This window comes from Equus caballus, chromosome 3, assembly GCF_041296265.1.
Source record: "Equus caballus isolate H_3958 breed thoroughbred chromosome 3, TB-T2T, whole genome shotgun sequence".
NCBI lineage: Eukaryota > Metazoa > Chordata > Mammalia > Perissodactyla > Equidae > Equus > Equus caballus.
Genome location: NC_091686.1, coordinates 913,647 through 934,437, shown reverse-complemented (window position 1 = coordinate 934,437; position 20,791 = coordinate 913,647). Strand labels below are relative to the sequence as shown.

At 35.1% G+C, this 20,791-nt stretch overlaps 1 protein-coding gene across 42 annotated transcripts in view; it reads right to left on the bottom strand.

Annotated features, from left to right (window-relative positions):
* The window catches only part of PHKB (phosphorylase kinase regulatory subunit beta), a 218,842-nt gene that overhangs the window by 162,806 nt on the left and 35,245 nt on the right, over nucleotides 1-20,791 (bottom strand). For all 42 annotated transcript variants that reach the window (XM_005608231.4, XM_005608232.4, XM_070261699.1 and 39 more), the window contains 3 exon segments: nucleotides 16,040-16,139; nucleotides 11,366-11,473; nucleotides 8,267-8,347 (listed from right to left, as the gene is read on the bottom strand). In XM_005608231.4, the coding sequence (XP_005608288.3) occupies nucleotides 8,267-8,347; nucleotides 11,366-11,473; nucleotides 16,040-16,139 (289 nt within the window).

Below are 20,791 nucleotides of genomic sequence, written 5' to 3'. Positions count from 1 at the left end.
AAGACTGGAGCATTAAAGTCTAATTAAAGGACAAATCAAAAAATATCTGGAGACAAATGAAAACGAAAAGATACCATACCAAATCATATAGGATGCAGCAAAAGGAGTAATAAGAGGGAAATTCATGGCAATACAGGCTCACCTTAACGAACAAGGAAAATCCCAAATAAGCAATCTCAATCTACACCAAACTGAATTAGGAAAGGAACAAACAAAGCCCAAAGTCAGCAGAAGGAGAGAAATAATAAAAATCAGAGCAGAAATAAATGCTAGTGAAACAAAAAAGGCAGCAGAAAGGATCAATGAAACAAAGAGTTGGTTCTTTGAAGAGATAAACAAAATTGACAAACCCCCAGCCAGACTTACAACGAAAAAAAGAAAGCTCAGATAAATAAAATTAGAAATGAAAGAGGAGAAATAACAACAGATACCACAGAAAAATCAATGGATTATAAGAGAATAATATGAAAAGCTATATGCCAACAAAGTGGGCAATCAAGAGGAAATGGTTAAATTCCCAGACTCTTACAACCTCCCAAAGCCGAATCAAGAAGAAATGGATAATCTGCATAGACCAACCACAAGGTAAGAGACTGAAAGAGTAATCAAAAGCATCCCAAAAAATAAAAGCCCAGGAGAATTCTACCAAACTTTCAGAGAGGATTTAATATCTATCCTTCTCAAGCCCCCAAAATTAGGGAAGATGGAACGCTCCTAACGCATTCTATGAGTCCAACATCACTCTGATACCAAAGCCTGACAAGGACAGCACAAAAAAGGAAAACCACAGGCCAATATCGCTGATCAACATACACACAAAAATCCTCAACAAAACATTGGCAACTCGAATACAGCAATACATCAAAAAGATCATACATCATGACCAAGTGGCATTTATTCCAGGGACACAGGGATGGGTCCACACGCACAACTCAATCAACGGGATATACCACATCAACAAAATGAGGAATAAAAACCACATGATCATCTCAACAGACACAGAGAAAGCATTTGACAAGATCCAACAGCCATTTATGATAAAACTCTTAACAAAAGGGGGCTAGAAGGAAATTACCTCAACATAATAAAGGCCATATATGACAAACCCACAGCGAACATCATACTCAATGGGCAAAAACTGAACATCATCCCTCTGAGAACAGGAACAAGAGGAGGATGCCCACTCTCACAACCCTTACTCAACATAATACTGGAAGTTTTAGCCAGAGCAATTAGGCAAGAGAAAGGAATAAAAGGAATCCAAAATGTCCATACTACCCAAAGCAATCTACAGATTCAAGGCAATCTCAATCAGATTCCCAATGACACTGTTCACTGAAATAGAACAAAGAATCCTAAAATTCATATGAGGTAACCAAAGATCGAAAATTGCTAAAGTAATACTGAGAAAAAAGAACAAAGCTGGAGGCATCACAATCCCTACTTCAAAATGTACTACAAAGCCACAGTGATCAAAACAGCATGGTACTGGTACACAAACAGGCACATAGATCAATGGGACAGAACTGAAAGCCCAGAAAGAAAACCGCACATCTACGGACAGCTAATCTTTGACGAAGGTGCCAAGCACATACAAGGGAGAAAAGATAGTCTCTTCAATGAATGGTGTTGGGAAAGCTGGACAGCCACATGCAAAAGAATGAAAGTAGACCACTATCTCATACTATACCCAAAAATTAACTCAAAATGGATCAAAGACTTGAAGATAAGTCCTGAAACCATAAAACTCCTGGAAGATAATATAGGTAGTACACTCTTTGACCTCGAACTTAAAAGGATCTTCTCAAATACCATGTCCTCTCAGACAGGGAAATAAAAGAAAAAATAAACAAGTGGGACTTCATCAGACTAAAGAGCTTTTGCAAGGCAAGAGAATCTACGATCAAAACCAAAAGACAACCCACCAATTGGGAGAAAATATTTGCAAATCATATATCCAACAAGGGGTTAATCTTCATAAAATATAAGAAATTCACACAACTGAACAACAAAAAAACAAACAGCCCGATCAAAAAATGGGCAGAGGATATGAACAGACATTATTCCAAAGAAGATATCTAGAAGGCCAATAAACACAGGAAATGATGTTCAACATCACTAATCATCAGGGAAATGCAGATCAAAACTACACTAAGATACCACCTTACCCCTGTTAAAATCGCTATAATCACTAAGACTAAAAATAACGAATGTTGGAAAGGGTATGGAGAAAAGGGAACCCTTATACACGGCTGGTGGGAATGCAAACTGGGGCAATCACAGTGGAAAACACTATGGAGATTCCTCAAAAAACTAAAAATAGAACTACCATATGGCTCAGCTATCCCACTACTGGGTATCTACCCAAACAACTTGAAATCAACAATCCAAAGTAACATATGTCCCCCTATGTTCATTGCAGCACTATTCACAATAGCCAAGACATGGAAACAATCCAAGTGCCCATGGACCCATGATTGGATAAAGTAGGTGTGGTATCTATATACAATGGAATACTGCTTGGCCAGAAAACAAAGACAAAATCATCCCATGTGCAACAACATGGATTTACCTGGAGGAAATTAAGCTAAGTGAAATAAGCCAGACTGAGAAGGACAAACACCATATGATTTCACTCATATGTGGAATATAAACAAATATGTGGACAAAGAAACAGTTCAGCAGTTACCAGGGCAAGAGGGATAGTGGATGGACACAGGAGGTGAAGGGGAGCACGTACGTGGTGACAGACAAGGAATAGTGTACAAATGAAATTTCATAATGATGTAAACTATTATGAACTCAGAAAAAATCTTTAAATCTTCTTAAAACACAGGTTGGTATGGCAGATTAATTCTACAATGTCATTTAGCAACCCAAGTTTCTTCTCTCACTTGACCTATAATTTCCCAGGGGTTTCCCAGTGAGGGATGCAGAGGGGAGGGGTGGCTGGAGTGGAGAATTTTGTTATCTATTCTGCACAAGGACTCCTGTTTTCCTCAATTAAGATTATGAGTCAACTACTGCCTTTTCCTAATTCTATCCTTTTTTCCCCGTGAAACATATTTTGGATGTTTTCATTCTATCCTCAATTACTCTTAAACTCTTTCATATTTTCTATCATTTTACTTCTCTGTTCTATATTCTGGCTAATTTCCCCAGGACTATCTTTCAGTTCATAAATTTGTTCTCCAGCAATGTCCAATCTACTCTTTAAAATGTCCAATAACTTTTTAGTTGTTTATATTTTTATTTCTACTCATATTTGGTTCTTTTTCATTCTTTATTTTGTCTCTATTAATATTTAAGAATTTAAAAATTTTTATCTTAAGAGTCTCTTTCAAATAGTTATTCTATTATCTAAAATCTTGGAGTGACAAGCTTTTCTATTTGCTGTATCTGGTTATTTGCTTTGAATAACGTTCTTATGCAATTTGTAATTACTATTTGTATTATTTAACTGATTTTCAGCAAAGATTTTCATTTGTGGATATGTACCTAAAAAGCAAGTTTATCTTTGTTTCAGACCCCACATCAGCATACAGCACAGGTTTTAGGTTTCAATCTAGGGTCCTAGACAACAGTAGCTTCCTGTTCTCTAGGCCAGTGGGCTGAAGTGTTTTTGTCTTCCTTCCATAAGGAGCACAATTCTGTTTAAATTTATGCACAGCACTCACAGGAAATACCTTATTTTGAGTAAGCCCAAGAGAACGTGTCTTATTCCAATGTGAGCTTTTTGAAACTCGAGCTCCTGGCCCATAAGATCTATGGTACAGTGATCACAAAAATGGCCTCAATTATCCACCTGTCTCTCTATCCACATGCTTTGAAACATTATTTAACACTTTTTTTCCATCAAGAGGTCAGAAGCATGATTTTGCTTTGGCCAGCAGAATGTGGCAGAGGTGAGCATGTACCAATCCTGAGGTGAGGCCTCAAAAGGCCTCATGTGTATCTGTCCCCTCAGATCCCTAACTTTACTATAAAAACAAGGGTAGCTCCTTTCTGGAGGATGACAGACTATGTAGAGCAGAGATGGCTTATATTAGTCAATGCCATCCTAAATCAGCTGTCAATCTGTCAAGTGGCCACAAATTGCGTGAGCAAGCTGAGCCAAGATCAGCTGAGCCTGGTCACAGTCAGCAGAACTGGCCAGCCCTTTTATAGGCTAGGAGGGGGAAAAAAGCTGTTTATAAGACATTAATTTGGGGGTGCTTTTTAAAGAAATTATAATACCTAAGTGATACAATATCAGTGAATCCATTAGGCGCCTGGTCTTACCCATAACACCAGATCCAGTGCTAATTTGCTAATTCTCTCTCCATTGCTGGCATCTAGGGATTTCCTTTTCTTTCACTTGTGCTTGGTTACTTAATTGGTTTCTTAAAATAAATTTTGTTTTAGTTTATCTAGTATTCCATATTTTTGCAGTGAGAGAGGCTAAACAATAAGCTTATTTGGTTTTATTGTCAGATTTACAGAAAGTTGAACAAATTTCTGTTATGGCGGGTACCCCACTAAGTTTCTGGTTGCCTCCAAAAAGTTAGAAGTGAAGCTTCTTCCAGTTCTTGGAATAATCTATACTCTCTCCCAAGTTTGATTATTTCTACATACCTCTTCCTAGTATGCTCTTATTCCACTGCTTCACCTAGCTAATTCTTTCGCTGCCTTCAGAAAACAACCTGGATGTGGAAACTTCCTGAAAGAGAAAAACTTCCTTGATTCCCCAAGTCTAGATGAGATCGCTATCTTATTCACCATTTTATCCTATCACCTATCATAGTTTCTTACACATGGAAGGTCCTCAAATGTTTGTTGAACAAATTGGAATACATTTACACATCTATAAACACTGACAGAAAATCCACTTATCCTTGTAATACTCTGGAATTATTAAAAAAAGACATCCCCATCCTAAAACAGTGATCATTTGTATGCATAAATTCCAGATATATTAAAAATCAAAGAATAAGTCTTTTCTTGACAGAACTACCTCCTGTTTTTTTCCCAAAATATTAAAATAATTTGTCCTTGATGAGGAGTTATTCTTCTAACTCTTTCATACTGTAACAGGTGACAAGTGCAGGTGTGTTCAATTCTAAAGAATTTTCATATCGGGATTTCAGGGAAAAAATTAATTATTTATGTCATCCTAATAAAAATTCTACTAAAAAAAACCCATAAACTTTGCCAGATCCAGGATACTGCAACCAACAGAAAAATAATACCCATTTTTCAATATCATTAAATACTAAATAATACAACTTGACTTAAATGCCCATAAAAGGTGTTTACAAATTTTTAAGTAAGCCAAGTGAAATTTTCATGATATAGTAAAAAAGAAAAGACTAAAGTCTTCCCAATCAGACAACGTGGGGACACTGAATAACAATAAAGAATTTCAGAAGTGGACAACAATATCCTCAAAGAATGTTATGCTAGTTCATTACTTTGCCCCCCCTCCAACAGATTAAGTTAGTTTTCTCCATTAGTAGACAGAAGGACTAACTTAGATGAACTTTATATTTAAGTAATATAAACAAATATTAACTATATAATATTTATAAACTTATACATATTTATAAACTTATATTAAAAATAAGTATATTCATATATTCACATATACATAATATATATTTATATTTACACATAAATATTTATATTTTAATGCCTATATATTTACAAACTTTTATTACATAGACAAATATATAATACATACATAATATTTCTAAACATACATATATAATATTTATAAACTTATATTAAAAATGTTTAAGTTTAACATATATTATGGGTTTCTCTCCAGATAAAAAAGAGAAAGCAAATAACAGCATCAGGGCAGAACTAGAGAACTCTGTCTTTTTCACAGTTTTTAATAAAAAGACTTTTTATTTTTAATAAGAAACCACTATCTGTGCATTGCACTACTTTCAGACACCAATGCAGACATGAAACATGATACGTGTGTGGAGGAAAGATGTTTGAAAATGAGTGTATACTACTGTTCCTGCCCTTAGGAAGTATGTTCCCCAGCAAGGCTCATCCGCACAAACACTGGCACTCAATCTGTTCACTGCACCTTAGGGAGGTTACACACGACTGTTAAGACAAGGACCTTTTCCTTAAGAAACTACAATGTGGGCATAAAGTTTACAAAAACAAGAGAATCAGTGAAGATATGATCAATTGTCAAAAGAAGGAAATGGCTCATTGAAAAACTCAAAGTGCTGACAATATAATATGTATATAACATTACATGTATGTGTGTGTGTTACACGTGTATGTATATACATATATCCCCAAACTCTGTATTTTCCAATCCTAAGAAAAATAAGGATTTTGGCAAATTACAACTTTGATAGTAAATAGAAAAAGAAATGAGCGGTAGCCCCACTTCCTTCCCAGGCCCTTAGATTCCCCTGAGATGTGAGTGTGGTTGTGAAGTGAAGAACAGAGATAGGACTAACAACTTCCCATTCCAGGGCATAAGATACAATTAGGAAAGAAAATGGTTCCAAGTCACATCACCTTTCAGAGGATTCATTTCTCTGAAATATCTTGATACAAGGAACTTCATTTACTGAAAGAAAATGCAGGCCCATTTACTGCCCTTCCATGTGATTCCTGGCAAAATATATGGAATCTCAAAGAAAAAGCTAGTGAGCAGCAAAAACATATTTTATTATTCCAGGATTTTAAGTGTACATCTTGAATTCCTATTGATATTGTTTATATAAAAATTATATATGTACCAAAGAAAACCTATAAGGTCAAGAAATAACAAATAAGAAAAAAATAGAAAATACCAAAATTGCCTAAGTACAGTTAAGCAACAGAAAACAATAAAAAGGTTAAAACAATATCCTATTTATGAAAAAATGTCAGTTGACAAATGAAGATTTAAGATGAATATGGTAGATACTGAGAAAGCAAAAAATAAATGCTAAAAATTAAAAATGAAAATGAAATACCAAACAAGACAAAGGCACCACTAGCCAAGGCGATTTTACCACTACTATTAGTAACACCAATGGGAAATCACTTCCAACCATCAACGTTAGTTGCTACTTATTGTAAATGGTTCTCATACTGTGTTCTGCTGGGACCTGGGATACTTCTCCCAGTGCTCTGAGGTTTCTATGGGTGAAAAGAAATGAGAAGCTAAATGAGCTGGTTCTGGGAGCTCTCCTCTCCCCAGTCAGAGTAATGCTTCTTTTATTTGTCTTACATTTTCAGATGTCTGGTTAAGATTGGTCTGAAATAGAAGTCTCCCAACCCCACCTCTACCCAAAATATTTGAATACTTGTATTTCATAAAAGTATAAAAACTGAAATGAAAACATGTAATTCTTTGATGAATCAAACAGAAGAAACCTTAAGTGGGTATTATTAATTTCTTCTTATCATTGTTTCTTCTTTATGTTCACTTCTAAATAGACTTTACTTACTGTATTTAAAAAGCACAACTGGAAGGACGCACAAGACTATAAACTACTAGACAGCAGGACTACAAGTACCAATTTCAAGCACCCTCAATCCAGTCCACTGACGATTGTGGTGTTTGATATATGATACAATTATTCTCCTGCAGGGATCACAGGACAGGAATAATAACAAGTATAGACAGCATGCCTATTCTTTGACAGAATTCTCATTGTATATACCATCTCAATAATAAAAGCTTTTCGCTTCCACTGTGACACATTTCAAAACATGTCAGCATGTGCGTCTGCACATTTGTTCAAGCATTAGTGTCTATGAAAAAAAGTCTCTCAACTTAGATATGAATTCTTTTCAAATTTCCTAATAAGAATAAAAACACAGCATTTATCTTTTAAAAAACATCAAGAACTCTACTGAGGTCCCACAAATAAAAATAATACAATATGATAAAAGTATATTTTTACTTTTAAAAGGATGGGTTACAAAAAGCAATGATTTGAAAAGAGACATCATAACTCCGAGAAAATCTCCGAAGCTATTTATTTTCATCGTTACTAAAATTTTCAGAAAATTACAAGCTTTTATTTCAGATAACCTGAAATAGAGCCTTTTCATAGGAGTAAAGTTTTACAACTTGTTATATATTTTGTTCATTTTTAAAGTGCTTTGCTTTGAAAATACAAAGACTTTTTGATCCAGTCTCAGATTATACAAATTTAAGAATAACCCATTTTTATGAAGCTAAAAATGTTTTAAAAAGTAAAAAGAAAAAATATGTTTTCAGAGATTAAATTTGGTGCTAAAGAATTTGAGGAAATCATACCTCATCAGTGTTGTAGATAATCTGCAGCCCCGAGGAAATCATTTCCACAAGGTAAAGGAGATAGAGTGACACTGCGTTTATCTGAAAACAAACACTAATGTTAAAAGGTTAAAGGAAACAACAAAAATATTATGTTATGAAATTAAACGTAAAAGTTAAAATTACAAGTCATTTGCTCTAATACAGCATAAAAAACTATTTCCTTTTCTATTGAGAAATAAAGAAGCTGTGGATTTAGTTCACAATAAAACCCTAGCTTTGCATATAAAACTCTAAAATCTTCAAATTCATCATAATGGTTAACACCTGATTAGGAATACAGCTGCAGTAGGACTGTTAGCAGGTGTGTTGTAACATTTGTTTTCAAAGATTTCTTTCTTTTTTTTTTTTTTTAAAGATTTTTTTTTTTAATTTTTTCCTTTTTCTCCCCAAAGCCCCCCGGTACATAGTTGTGTGTATTCTTCGTTGTGGGTTCTTCTAGTTGTGGCATGTGGGACGCTGCCTCAGCGTGGTCTGATGAGCAGTGCCATGTCCGCACCCAGGATTCGAACTAACGAAACACTGGGCCGCCTGCAGCGGAGCGCGCGAACTTAACCACTCGGCCACGGGGCCAGCCCCCAAAGATTTATTTCTAAACTCTAGGTCTAAAGTACTCCTACTCTGGAACAGTGCTGCCCCACAGGCAGGTACGCAATGTTAATCCATCTCAAACGTATGTAAATGAAAAACGTATTTGGCAAGTAAGGCGATAGAATGATGCCAGGACACCATAAATAAGAGGCAGTGCATCTTGAAAACAGTCTTATTTTCAGAGAATACAGAATTTATGAAAGGAACTACAGGGACACATTACTTTTAAACAATGGTATAGCATATAATTTAAAATATATTTATTAACAAATGAGTTTTATAAACAAGTGAGTTATTTTCTTCTTTTAGTATACTAGTCTATTAAAGATAGACATTATATGACCTAAGCAAACAAAAAAAATGAAGACAATAATATCCACTTTAACAAAAAAAGATTCTCACAGGATCCTGAATGGGATGTGTAAATTGTTTCAAGTAAATAGGCAGTGAAAGATACATTCTACGACATGGACAAACCTTGAAAACATTATCCTAAATGAAAGAAGCCAGTCACAAAAGATTATATATATATTGTATGATTCCGTTTCTATGAAATGTACAAAATAGGCAGATTCATAGAGACAGAAAGCGGACTGGTGATTGCCTAGGGCTGGGGTCTTGGGGAAGATGGGGAGTGACTGCTAATGGGTGCAGGATTTCTTTATGGGATGATGACAGTGTTCTAAAACTGATTGTGAGAGTGGTTGCACAAGTCTATCAATATACTAAAAATCACTGAATTGAACACTTTAAATAGGTGAATTCTATGTCATGTGAACTTTATCTCAATAAGGCTGTTATTAAATAAATAAATACAAAGTAGTGAAAATGTTTCATTTAGGTAGGAAATTGCTAACAAGTTAAAAACAAAGAGAAGGCAAGATGTAAATTTGCTTGTCTCCCTTGACTCTCCTCCAATCCTTATTGAGTAACTGACAGAAAGTTGGGGCACAAAATTATTTGTGCCTTAGAGCCCTTGGACAAAGCAGCCCTGTGCCACCAGGGCCTAGCGTTGCTGGCAGCTCTCTCAGGAACCAGGACTATGCTGGACATCTCCTGACTTCCAGCACTCAAAGTCCAGTGGGTATCAGGGTCTTATTAAGATCCAAGTGGGGCACAAGATAAGATATAGGATTCTGGTTTTAGGTTCTTTAGACTGAATATACTTTTCAGTGACCTTCTCAGAACATGGTGGAGAAGTGCATCATCCCTCTGCCAGGCTCACCCAGATATTTCTTACAGCAGTGACACTGGCCTGTCAGAGTGATTTCAAAGAAATTTCATTCCTAAGGACAGCCACTGAAAACTACACCTCCAAGCCCTCTGCTCTGACTTTGGGGATGCTTCTGTGAGAAAGCATCAGTAAGCGGCAAATTGTAAAGGGACAGCCAAATAACAGGGTGACCAGCATGTACCAAACACCTACTATGTGCCAGGTACTGAGCTTAAATCCTGGGATACAAAAATAAATGAGCTGTTATCTTCTGAAAACCCTATTTCAGACAGTAAACATATTTGTCAAAGCAAAAGGTACAGAAATTCTAATTATGTGATAACTAGAAGGAGAAGGTTAAGAAACTACCTATTCACATAACACTAATTCTCCAAGGAACTGATTACAAATAAGAATGAGTTTCCGCTGTATAAAAATGGGGACACTGCACTCTCTGTGCATGAAGGAGTCATACTAAATTAAGACATTTCAGATCTCTAGAGAGAGGTAGCATAAAAAGGAGACACTCTTATTTTAGTAAGGAATATATGAATAATAAGTAGTCTGTCCTAAAGATCACAGAACCAAATGCAGGAAGAAAATCCATGAAAGACAAATAGCATGTATAATATTTGTATCCCGGAAACGCAGCTACAGGATCTCCAGCTAAAAGCAGTACACAGATGTGAGAGAAAAAAAGTAAAAACATGAAATCCTACAGTGTATTCTTAGCATAGGATACAATTTAATATGTTAAATAAGAGAAAATTTATAGACTCCAGAAATGCCTTTTGGAATTTCATTTTACTGGTATGCTTTTAGCTTTATAGAAAGTTGATAATATTAAAAATGAACAGTCATGTAACAAAAACTTCTGATTTGCTGTTACATCACTGTCAACTGTCTTTTATTCCCTAGTTCCTAAGTGTTGAAATTCTTCTAAATTTGATAACAAGTACAAGCTTTTGTCATTGAAAGAACTGTAGGATTCCTTCTTCTAGATAGTAATACTATAATCTATCCAGTTGCCCTTTTTGCTTGGAGACCAAGAACTCAGTCAGATTTAATGTTCACTCACAATGACTAATTCAGCCCTGGTGCTTGGCATTTCACACCTTCATTTCATGGTTGATTTCCTACTTCTATTTTGAACAATCTATGAAATCTACTTTTTAAATAGTAAGTAGTAAATAGCCTCAAATCTTCCATGACGTAGAGTGTAGAGAAGAAGAAAACTTGTAATCTTCTCTTTTTACCTGAAGATGACCATAGTCCTCATAGGAGAGGATCTCATCTCCTGTATGCACATTGAAAACGGAGTGAAGACACGTTGTTGGGCGTGGATCCTGCTTAAACTGCTGAACCTAGAATCAAATATAAAATTTAAATAATGCTAGTAATTCACATTCTCATCCAAGATTAGAGATTATAAATTATTTTTCATGAAACTTTTTAATGAGGAAAGCTATAGCTTATAGGCAGACTACAGAACAAAGCAGAAATGTTACTTTTTCTAAAGAAACAGAACACAGATAAAACTCGTAACTACTAACTTCACAGAGTTAACATGATTGTTGAATACTTAATTGATATTTCACAAACATATCAACTCAAGTGTAATAGAGAGCATGTTAATGGAGTAGCAATGGCTTTTTCAATGTTTTGCATTTTATTTTTGAGTCCAATAATGGTTTACTCTGTGGGACAGGATTTCAGAGATTGTACCCACTGTACTGCTATCGGGTCATGTTTACAAGACATTCAGTGAAAAAGTGCTTTAGGCCACATTCTAATCAAGTGTTCAAACCTCAGGTCTATTTCTTTCTCTAAGGATCACAAATTGTAACCTATGCTCTTGTCAACATGTTTTCATTCCTTTTCCACATAAATTCTCAATTACTAAGGCATCAATTCCAAGAGAACCTAGGCCAATCCTTTACTTATTAATTGAACATAAAATTTAACTATTTTAGAATACTAAGTAAATAGTAAACAATCTAACAGATAAACTCCAAGGACAAAAAAATCCATTTACTCTTTTAGGTCCTACTCAATTCAATTTGGCAAACATTTACCGACACCAAGTGTATGCCAAGTACCGTGCTAGTCTCTGGAAGTATGAGATGAATAGGATGACACATAGCTCTATAAAAGGCAATGATTTTCTTCTCTCTTTGAAAAGATATAAGCGATTATAATATCTGGGTGGTTATGATCTTGCCTTGCTTCACTTGGCTAAGAAACCACATAGAACCATATTCTCTTCTCTATCTTCAAAATTCTTCTCATCCTTAAAATCCCATCTCAAAAAACCTTGTCTTTTATAAAGTCCCTTCTGAACTCCCACTGAAATTCCTTTCTCTGGACTCCTACATCAGGGTGCTTATCCCTCAATTACTTCTCCTGTCTTTTATTCTTGTTAGTTGTCTGTATCTCCCACTATCTTATAAGCTTCTAGAAGCTAAATTATGCATTATAATAGCCACTAGCTACATGTGTCTAATTAAATTACAATAAATAGTTAGAAATTCAGTCCTTCAGTCATACTGACCACATTTCAAGCGCTCAACAGCCATATGTGACTACGGGCTTCTGCGCTGCTCGACACACTAATGTAGAACACTTCTGTCATCACAGAAAGTTTACTGGGCAGTACTGTGCTGAAGGATTAATGCAACTTTCCACCCTCCAGGAGCCCAGCACAAACATACAGCCCTCGCTATGACTGAAGTCAACAAAACGAAAGTTGGGACCCATGACTAGGTAATCAAGTGTGAGAGAACAAGGGTAAAAGTAGGGATGTATATCCTCTGTCTGTAAAGTGACCAAGCCATCCAGCGTTAACTCAGAGAAGGAGAGAAGGCTATCTTTCCCACTATCTGAAACTGCTGGCAACAGTCTTAGACTACACGCATAGAAATCACTGTGGTCACTCCTTTCACACTACCACAATTATTATCTCAAGGTGTTGAACATTATTCTGTAGTCTTAGACAAAAATACATTTTGCCCATTCAATAAGGTTATAAAAGGATAAGGTTTTATTAGTTTAATAAAGTGATTGCTGCAGTTGACAAGGCGGTATTTGTCATTTGTCTTCAAAACATGCAAGTACCCAGCAAGAGAATTTATATTCAATCACCGTGTCAGGGGAAAGGCAACTACTAAAGATGCTCAAATGGGGGAATTACATAACTATGTTCTGGGTCTTAAAGCCGTTAAAAGACAAATAATATAAAATTTCAGAAAAAAATAAGACCTAAACTCTGTAAGTTTTGAAAATTAATGGGGCGTGTTATATGTGAATTATAGACAAAAAGTACTCTTAAAAGCAGTAAAAACAAGGGGACAGTGATTCGTATTTTATATGATGTCTGGCATCTGATAAGTAAAAATAAAGAATAATTAAAGCAAAATTTTCTAGACTAAAAAAAATCCTGAATAATGTTTTCTCTGCTTGTATGTTATTTGGACTTTTCCTGAAAATTTTAATCATTGTGAATAAACAGCTAATGATTTAGGAAAAGGTAAGTGAGTATTTATCATCTATTCTTGATTTATAGCCTTAAAATAGGTACTTAGGTGGGAAAAATCATCTCATAAGGGAATCCTGAAAGAATACATTTTATAAAAATTTAGTGATTTCTCATGAATTAGAAACTACTTAGGAGCATTTTAAACAATTTTTTTAAGTAGATAAGTAGGGACAGCAACATTCATAGCCTATTGTAAAGCATATCTCTGCCCTCCAAACTCCTAACGGCAGATTGAGTCAATTTTGAAAAATTCTGAGTACTTCTCCTTAAGGAGTATTAGAAAAGAGAGTAAATGAGAGAACAGGTATACGAAGATTTAGAGGTAAAAAATACATAACATTAATAAGTAGGAATTAAGACAAGTGGCAAAACAGTAATAGAAATCAGACTGCTATACATTCTGCAAATCAAGGACAACTCTATTCAAATCCATAATAAATTAAAAATATCTCTTTTAGGTAGGATTTTTAGAAAATATGTCAGGAAGCATGTTTCACAATGAGAAATCAATAAAAGCAAGGAGCCTTAGACATTCTAAGTCATGGTTTTACTTCAGAAGACACAGAAGATGAGCCTTCGGTTCATAAATGAACACTATAAATATGCCTCACTTCAGTCTAAGGAAAGGCCCACAGATGTTTCACATTTTAAAGTATGCTAACATTCTCTATTGCTAAGGAGTCATGAAGGAAATGGTGAGCACCAATAAGAGTGAAGGTTTGGTGGGAGGCAGTGAGAGGGTGCATGGTTCAATCTCCCTGAGTCAAGCCCTCTCATTCATATGCGGATTATAGTAATATCCTCCACTCTGACTCTAAAAAGTTACTGGTATGAACAAAGATTATAGCAATGAAAACACTTTAAAATTTGTAAAACCCTACATTTTGTGGTATGCATAAATACCCAATCCTAATGTGATCCATACCTTCTTTCAATTCACACTTGTTTTAATGGTCAACCACTGCACCTACATAAGCAAAGAAATGCTAATCCTATACTTTAAGAAATTCAAGACAGCTTAAGTGAAACTCAAGACAGCTTCAGACACATTCAAAAGAAGACATAAGTGTCAAGACTGTTTAGTAAGGTTGAATAATATTTAGAAAGGGACATTAACAATGGGCTAAACAAGCCACCAAGAAAAAACTTCATATTACATCATTTCCTTCCGTCTGAGAAACAACTCTAATTTAAGTCTGTCTGCTTGTTTGGCAAACACATGAAATTCACGGCTCCCACAATGTTTCCTTGAAAGAAAAGGTGAATTCACAGACATTAGGCATTCATGAAATGATAAATGTGAAATAAATAGTAAACTTCTCACACTTAGGAAAAAATAACTTTAATCACAATTACTTCAATATATATGACATACTAATTTAATTCAAGTATGTCAATGTGACATACTACTTTTTTTCAAGCATTGAAAAACCTCTATAATGATTTACAAAGTCAAATCTCAGTAGACAAATTATAGTTTTGTCACACATCTATTATCAGCTTGTGAATAAATTTACTTTTTCTGCCAACTAACATTTTCTTGTTGCCATAGTCTGGTGCAGAATATAAATGATTTTTTTTTCAGTTTTAACTTTTAGATACAGATCTCAAGAAGAAAATGTGCTATCACAACTTTTAGATCCTTTTCAAGCATAAAATATAATATGCAATGACAAAAACATACAAGATATTAGGTGATCAAAATTGCCTGCATAATTACCAGTGTGCATCTTTGCTAAAGAATCATCAAACCTGGGGGTTGTCCTGGGGACCGTAGACACAGTGATGTAAATATATGGATGCATTGTATTAGGATCAGGGGACACAGAGATGCAGTTAAGTAGGGGGAATATCATATGTATATAGAGCTTTACAGTTTAAAAGATTTTATTATGTATATTATTTCTTTAATTTCCACAATAATCCTGTAACTGTAATAATGCTGTTAACTAACTCTATAATTGCTGAACTCTTTACATTTAAATAAATGATTATATTTTTTAACTAAAGTTGACTTAAGCCAGAGCATTCACATGTGCCAAAGGAACTTTGATAAGGATTTCCTTAAGTAATATAATAATAGTTAGAATTATGAATATTGTGAGGTTCCTGAGAAACTGAGTCTTTATCAAGCAAACACCAGATGCAAAATACAAACAAATTCAAGCCTATATACCAATTCTCAATCACCTCTTGCTTAAAGTATTTCTTCAAATTTCAGTATTCAAAACCCTGAACTAGGAAGGCAGAAGCTGTTTTAACCTATCTAGACTGCCCTAGGATGTGGTTTTACCTTTTGCAAGTAAATTCCTCCTCAGAAAATTCTATTGCTATACTGGTTAAATTAATCCTTCAGAACGAAATGAGAATTCCAGTCCACACCACAGTGTTTTACCTTATCGGCCTGACGCATATAGCAGTACAGAATTCCTCTCATACATTTTATAGCCGAGTGCTCCAGCTCATGGGTCCTTCCCTTGTCATCATCAATGCGCCTGGGTGAGAGAGATAACTCATGAAACAAATTGGAAATGCATTTGAAAAGGAAGCAGAGCTTTTGATAATTAAGTATTTAACTATCTGGCTAATCCTGAGTTCTGGCAACATCTACTAATTGTGCAACAGTGAAACTCCATTTTCCCGGCAGATGTAGAAATGCCGCAGTAAAAAAAAAAATCCTGTGATGAAACTTCTGCAGATTCTTCCTTCTTGTAAGGAAGTAAGCCAATTTCTTTAAAAATAGCATACAATATTTTCTACATTGACTTGCCTGAAATTTTAAAGGATATTTCTATATTGGAAGAATCTACCAAAAGATTTTTAAAATTCACTGTTACAACAAAACGGCAATTTTTAAAATCAATCCCTTTAGGTTACAGCAATACCATTTCGATTCAAGGAAGCACAGATTAAGGTAGCCACATGCCTGCTTTGCTCTGCCACGTGTTTAATGATGCCAGGGTGGGCACACGGTCAAGGAGGCCTTCAACTAAACACACACGCAGTACGAGACATGATGGATTTGGGCGTGAAGTTTTGTACTCTCAGATCTTAGTTTAAAGTCGATTGACGATTGTTTAAATCTCTTGCTTTTAAAAAGAAAGAACAGCTAAAATCTAACTATCAAACTAGGTTAAGATATTCTTCTCTTCTTAAGTTCCTTTTTTATTATGGATCAGTGACCTTCAAAAGGTGGATGATTATTACCCACTACTGAAAAATAAAAGTAGCTTATCCATTGTTTCACTAAATCTTAACTAAAATATCTGGCAATCATCCTCACTTGATAAAAAGCATAACCTGCCGCCTTAAAAAGTATACTATAATTACCTCCTCTTCTAACTGCAGGCCTCATACACCACTACTAGGAAGAATGATGATCATTTTAACATAGTATGGTGAATGTCAGTAAAAAGTAACTTATTCAGCCCCGTGGCCGAGTGGTTAAGTTCGCGCGCTCCGCTGCAGGAGGCCCAGTGTTTCGTTGGTTCGAATCCTGGGCGCGGACATGGCACTGCTCATCAAACCACGCTGAGGCAGCGTCTCACATGCCACAACTAGAAGGACCCACAACGAAGAATATACAACTATGTACCGGGGGGCTTTGGGGATAAAAAGGAAAAAATAAAATCTTAAAAAAAAAAAAAAAGTAACTTATTCATCATCAGAATATAATTCCTCCTTTCAAATACAGACAATGCAGCAAAACGAGCATGATTTTGCTCTCTGCTCCATTATACCCCCTGTTGGGAGACACAAGCGTTTTCACAGGCAAATTATGGTATGAATAACAGTGGACCAAGCATTGATATAAGGAGTAAATACCACAACTGGAGTATAATGAACTCACTGAAATGTTCTATGTACATTTCCTACTTCATCTAAAAACAAAAAAATAATTCAGACAAAGACGAAATCAAGTCATTAAAATAATTCTCTACCCCTAATGTCAATAAGTATTAGACCACAACTAAAATATTCTAGAATCTTCCAATTCCAATAAATGATCTTTCTATTTTAAAGAAGTTCTGCTGTTTGTTCTTTCTTCTGCAAATAATACAGTAATCAGAAGAATATGTCTCTTCTAACTGAGAAAATAAAGGAGCAGCTGCATTTTAGTAAAAACATTTAGGCCATTAGGGTATATTTATTACCTTTCCTAAGATTAAAGTGAACCTTGTGACTCAAAATAATTCCTCTATTTTCTACCAGGAATTGGTAATATTCTACTCTCTTTAGGAAGTTCTATGGATGCAAAATCAAATTTTAATATGATCTGAAGAATACTTTTAACTTTAAAAAATAAATGAAAACTTTAATTTAATTCTAGACAACGTATTGATACAGGCTATATGCAAGTGTTGATCTGATATTCCTATAATATGAACTCTTGAATTTATATCTAAAGCAGAATTCCATAATTAAATAACAAATGAAGAAACTAGACATGTGAACCCTATCATTGGTGCATTATTTCCCCACAGGCAAATTTCAAGGTAAATAAAACCAGAATATTGTTTGGTATAAATAGCTAGATGACATAATTGTTTACTCGCACTAAGCGAGGACCACCTATTTTGTTCAACTCCTAAAATGGTGATGAACCTAGCACTGGAAGGGAACGGGTTGATTTCTTGGGAGAAAGCATCCTTTCTCTCCATTGGACAGTACTGCAAGGTATCTCATACACATTTGCCTGGAGTTTTTGTTTTTCCAGTATGTACATTTAAACACTCTGAAAATAGTCTTTCAAGTCAATATTCTGTTAACAAATGAATTGCTATTCTCAAAAAAGAACAAGCCTGGAGGCATCACAATCCCTGACTTCAAAATATACTACAAAGCTAAAATAATCAAAACAGCATGGTACTGGTACAAAAACACACACACAGGTCAATGGAACAGAATTGAAAGCCCAGAATTAAAACCACATATCCATGGACAGCTAATGTTACACAAAGGAGCTAAGAACATACAATGGAGAAAGGAAAGACTCTTCAATAAATGGTGTTGGGAAAACCAGATAATCACTTGTAAAAGAATGCAAGTTGACCATTCTCTTACACCATACATAAAAATTACATCAAAATGGATCAAAGACTTGAAGGTAAGACCCGAAACAGTAAAAGTTCTAAAAGAAAACATAGGCAATACACTCTTTGACATAGATCTTAAGGATCTTTCCAAATACCATGTCTACTCAGGCAAGGAAATCAAAAGAAAAAATAAACTAGTGGGATTCATCAGACTGAAGAGCTCCTGCAAGGCAAAAGAAACTAGGAACAAAATGAAAAGATAACCCACCAATTAGGAGAAAATATTTGCAAATCATATATCTGACAAGGGGTTAATCTCCAAGATATATAAAAAATTCACACAACTCAACAACAAAAAAACAAACAAGCCGATCAAAAGATGGGCAAAGGATATGAACAGACATTTTTCCAAAGAAGATATACAGATAGCCAATGGGCACATGAAAGATGTTTGACATCATTAGTCATCAGGGAAATGCAAATCGAAACTACACTAAGATATCACCTTACATCCATTAGAATGGCTATAATCAACAGACAAAAAAATAACAAACGCTGGACAGGACATGGAGAAAAGGGAAACCTCATACACTGCTGGTGGGAATGCAAACTGTTGCAGCCACTATGGAAAACAGTATAGAAATTTCTCAAAAAATTAAAAACAGAAATGCCATATGACCCAGCTATCCCACTAATTAGCATTTATCCAAAGAACCTGAAATCAACAATTCAAAGAGACTTATGCACCCTTATCTTTATTGCAGCATTGTTCCCTATACTCAAAAAGTTGAAGCAACCCATTAAGTGCTCATCGACTGATGAATGGATAAAGATGTGGTATATATATGCAATGGAATACTACTCAGAAAAAAAGTGAGCTATTCACAACACGGATGGACTTTGAAAGTTATGTTAAGTGAAATAAGCCAGACAAAGAAAGACAAACACCATATGATTTCACTCATTTGGAAGATAAATTAACACAGACACAAAGAGAACACTTTAGTGGTTAGCAGAGGGGAAGGAGGTTGAGGAATGGGCACAATGGTTGTAGGGGCACATTTATACGATGACTGACAAATAACAATGTACAACCGAAACTTCACAATGTTATAAACCATTATAACCTCAATAAAAAAATACATTTATAATCAAGCTGATAAATATAAATAAAAAATGATTCATCCTCAAAAACATAAAAAAGACTCTTCTCAAATATTAAAAGCAAAGAAAAGGAAATTCCACCTTTAAACTCTCATTTAAAGTCATGTTTGTCTCTAGAAGTCATATTAGAAACAAATAAAAACTGTAAAAAACCTGCACAATACTTTTTAATATGACATGAAGTATAAGTTCAACTTTCTTTTAACAGATTTTACATAGTTGAGTACATTCAGAAACAGTTTTAACTTGAACCATGTAGGTCAAAATCACATAATTATTTCCAAAATAATATAATCATAATAGTTGTAATTATATAACAACAAAATGTAAATATATTACATTTGTTTATCCTAATTATAGTAAGTAGATAATTATACTGCAATACAATTACAAGTAATGGTGCATTTGGAACTACAACCTGATACATAAACATTTTAAAAACTCACACATATTAGTAAGCTTTTCTTCTGTTCTTTAAATTAAAATAAAATGATTAAGTAGAACTGAATATTACATTTTAAAAAACAATTTCAAAAGCCAAATTATAGTGATGTCAGCATCATGGCAGAGTGAGTTCTCCCAATGACCTCTCCCATCCACAATACAATGAAAAAGACATTCAAACTCCAACAGAGGACATCCACACAACAAAAATGACATCTGAGAGACCCACACAGCCACAGGTCGGAGGGTGGAGAGGATGAAGGCCACGTCGAGGAGGTGGAACAGGGTAAGAGAAAAGTGTGCTCCCTCCCCAAAAGACTGCGATGCAGTACTGCACGAAGCCTCCGAGGGGGAAGGAAGGAGGGAGCACACATTCGTGGGAACATCAAAGATCCCCAACGGCCCTCGAGCCCAAGGTAAAGCCCCTACTGAGGTGAAAGCTAACACGGCAATGACCTCATCGAGCCAAGACCCCAGTGGAGCAGATAGCAAGGACAGAGCAA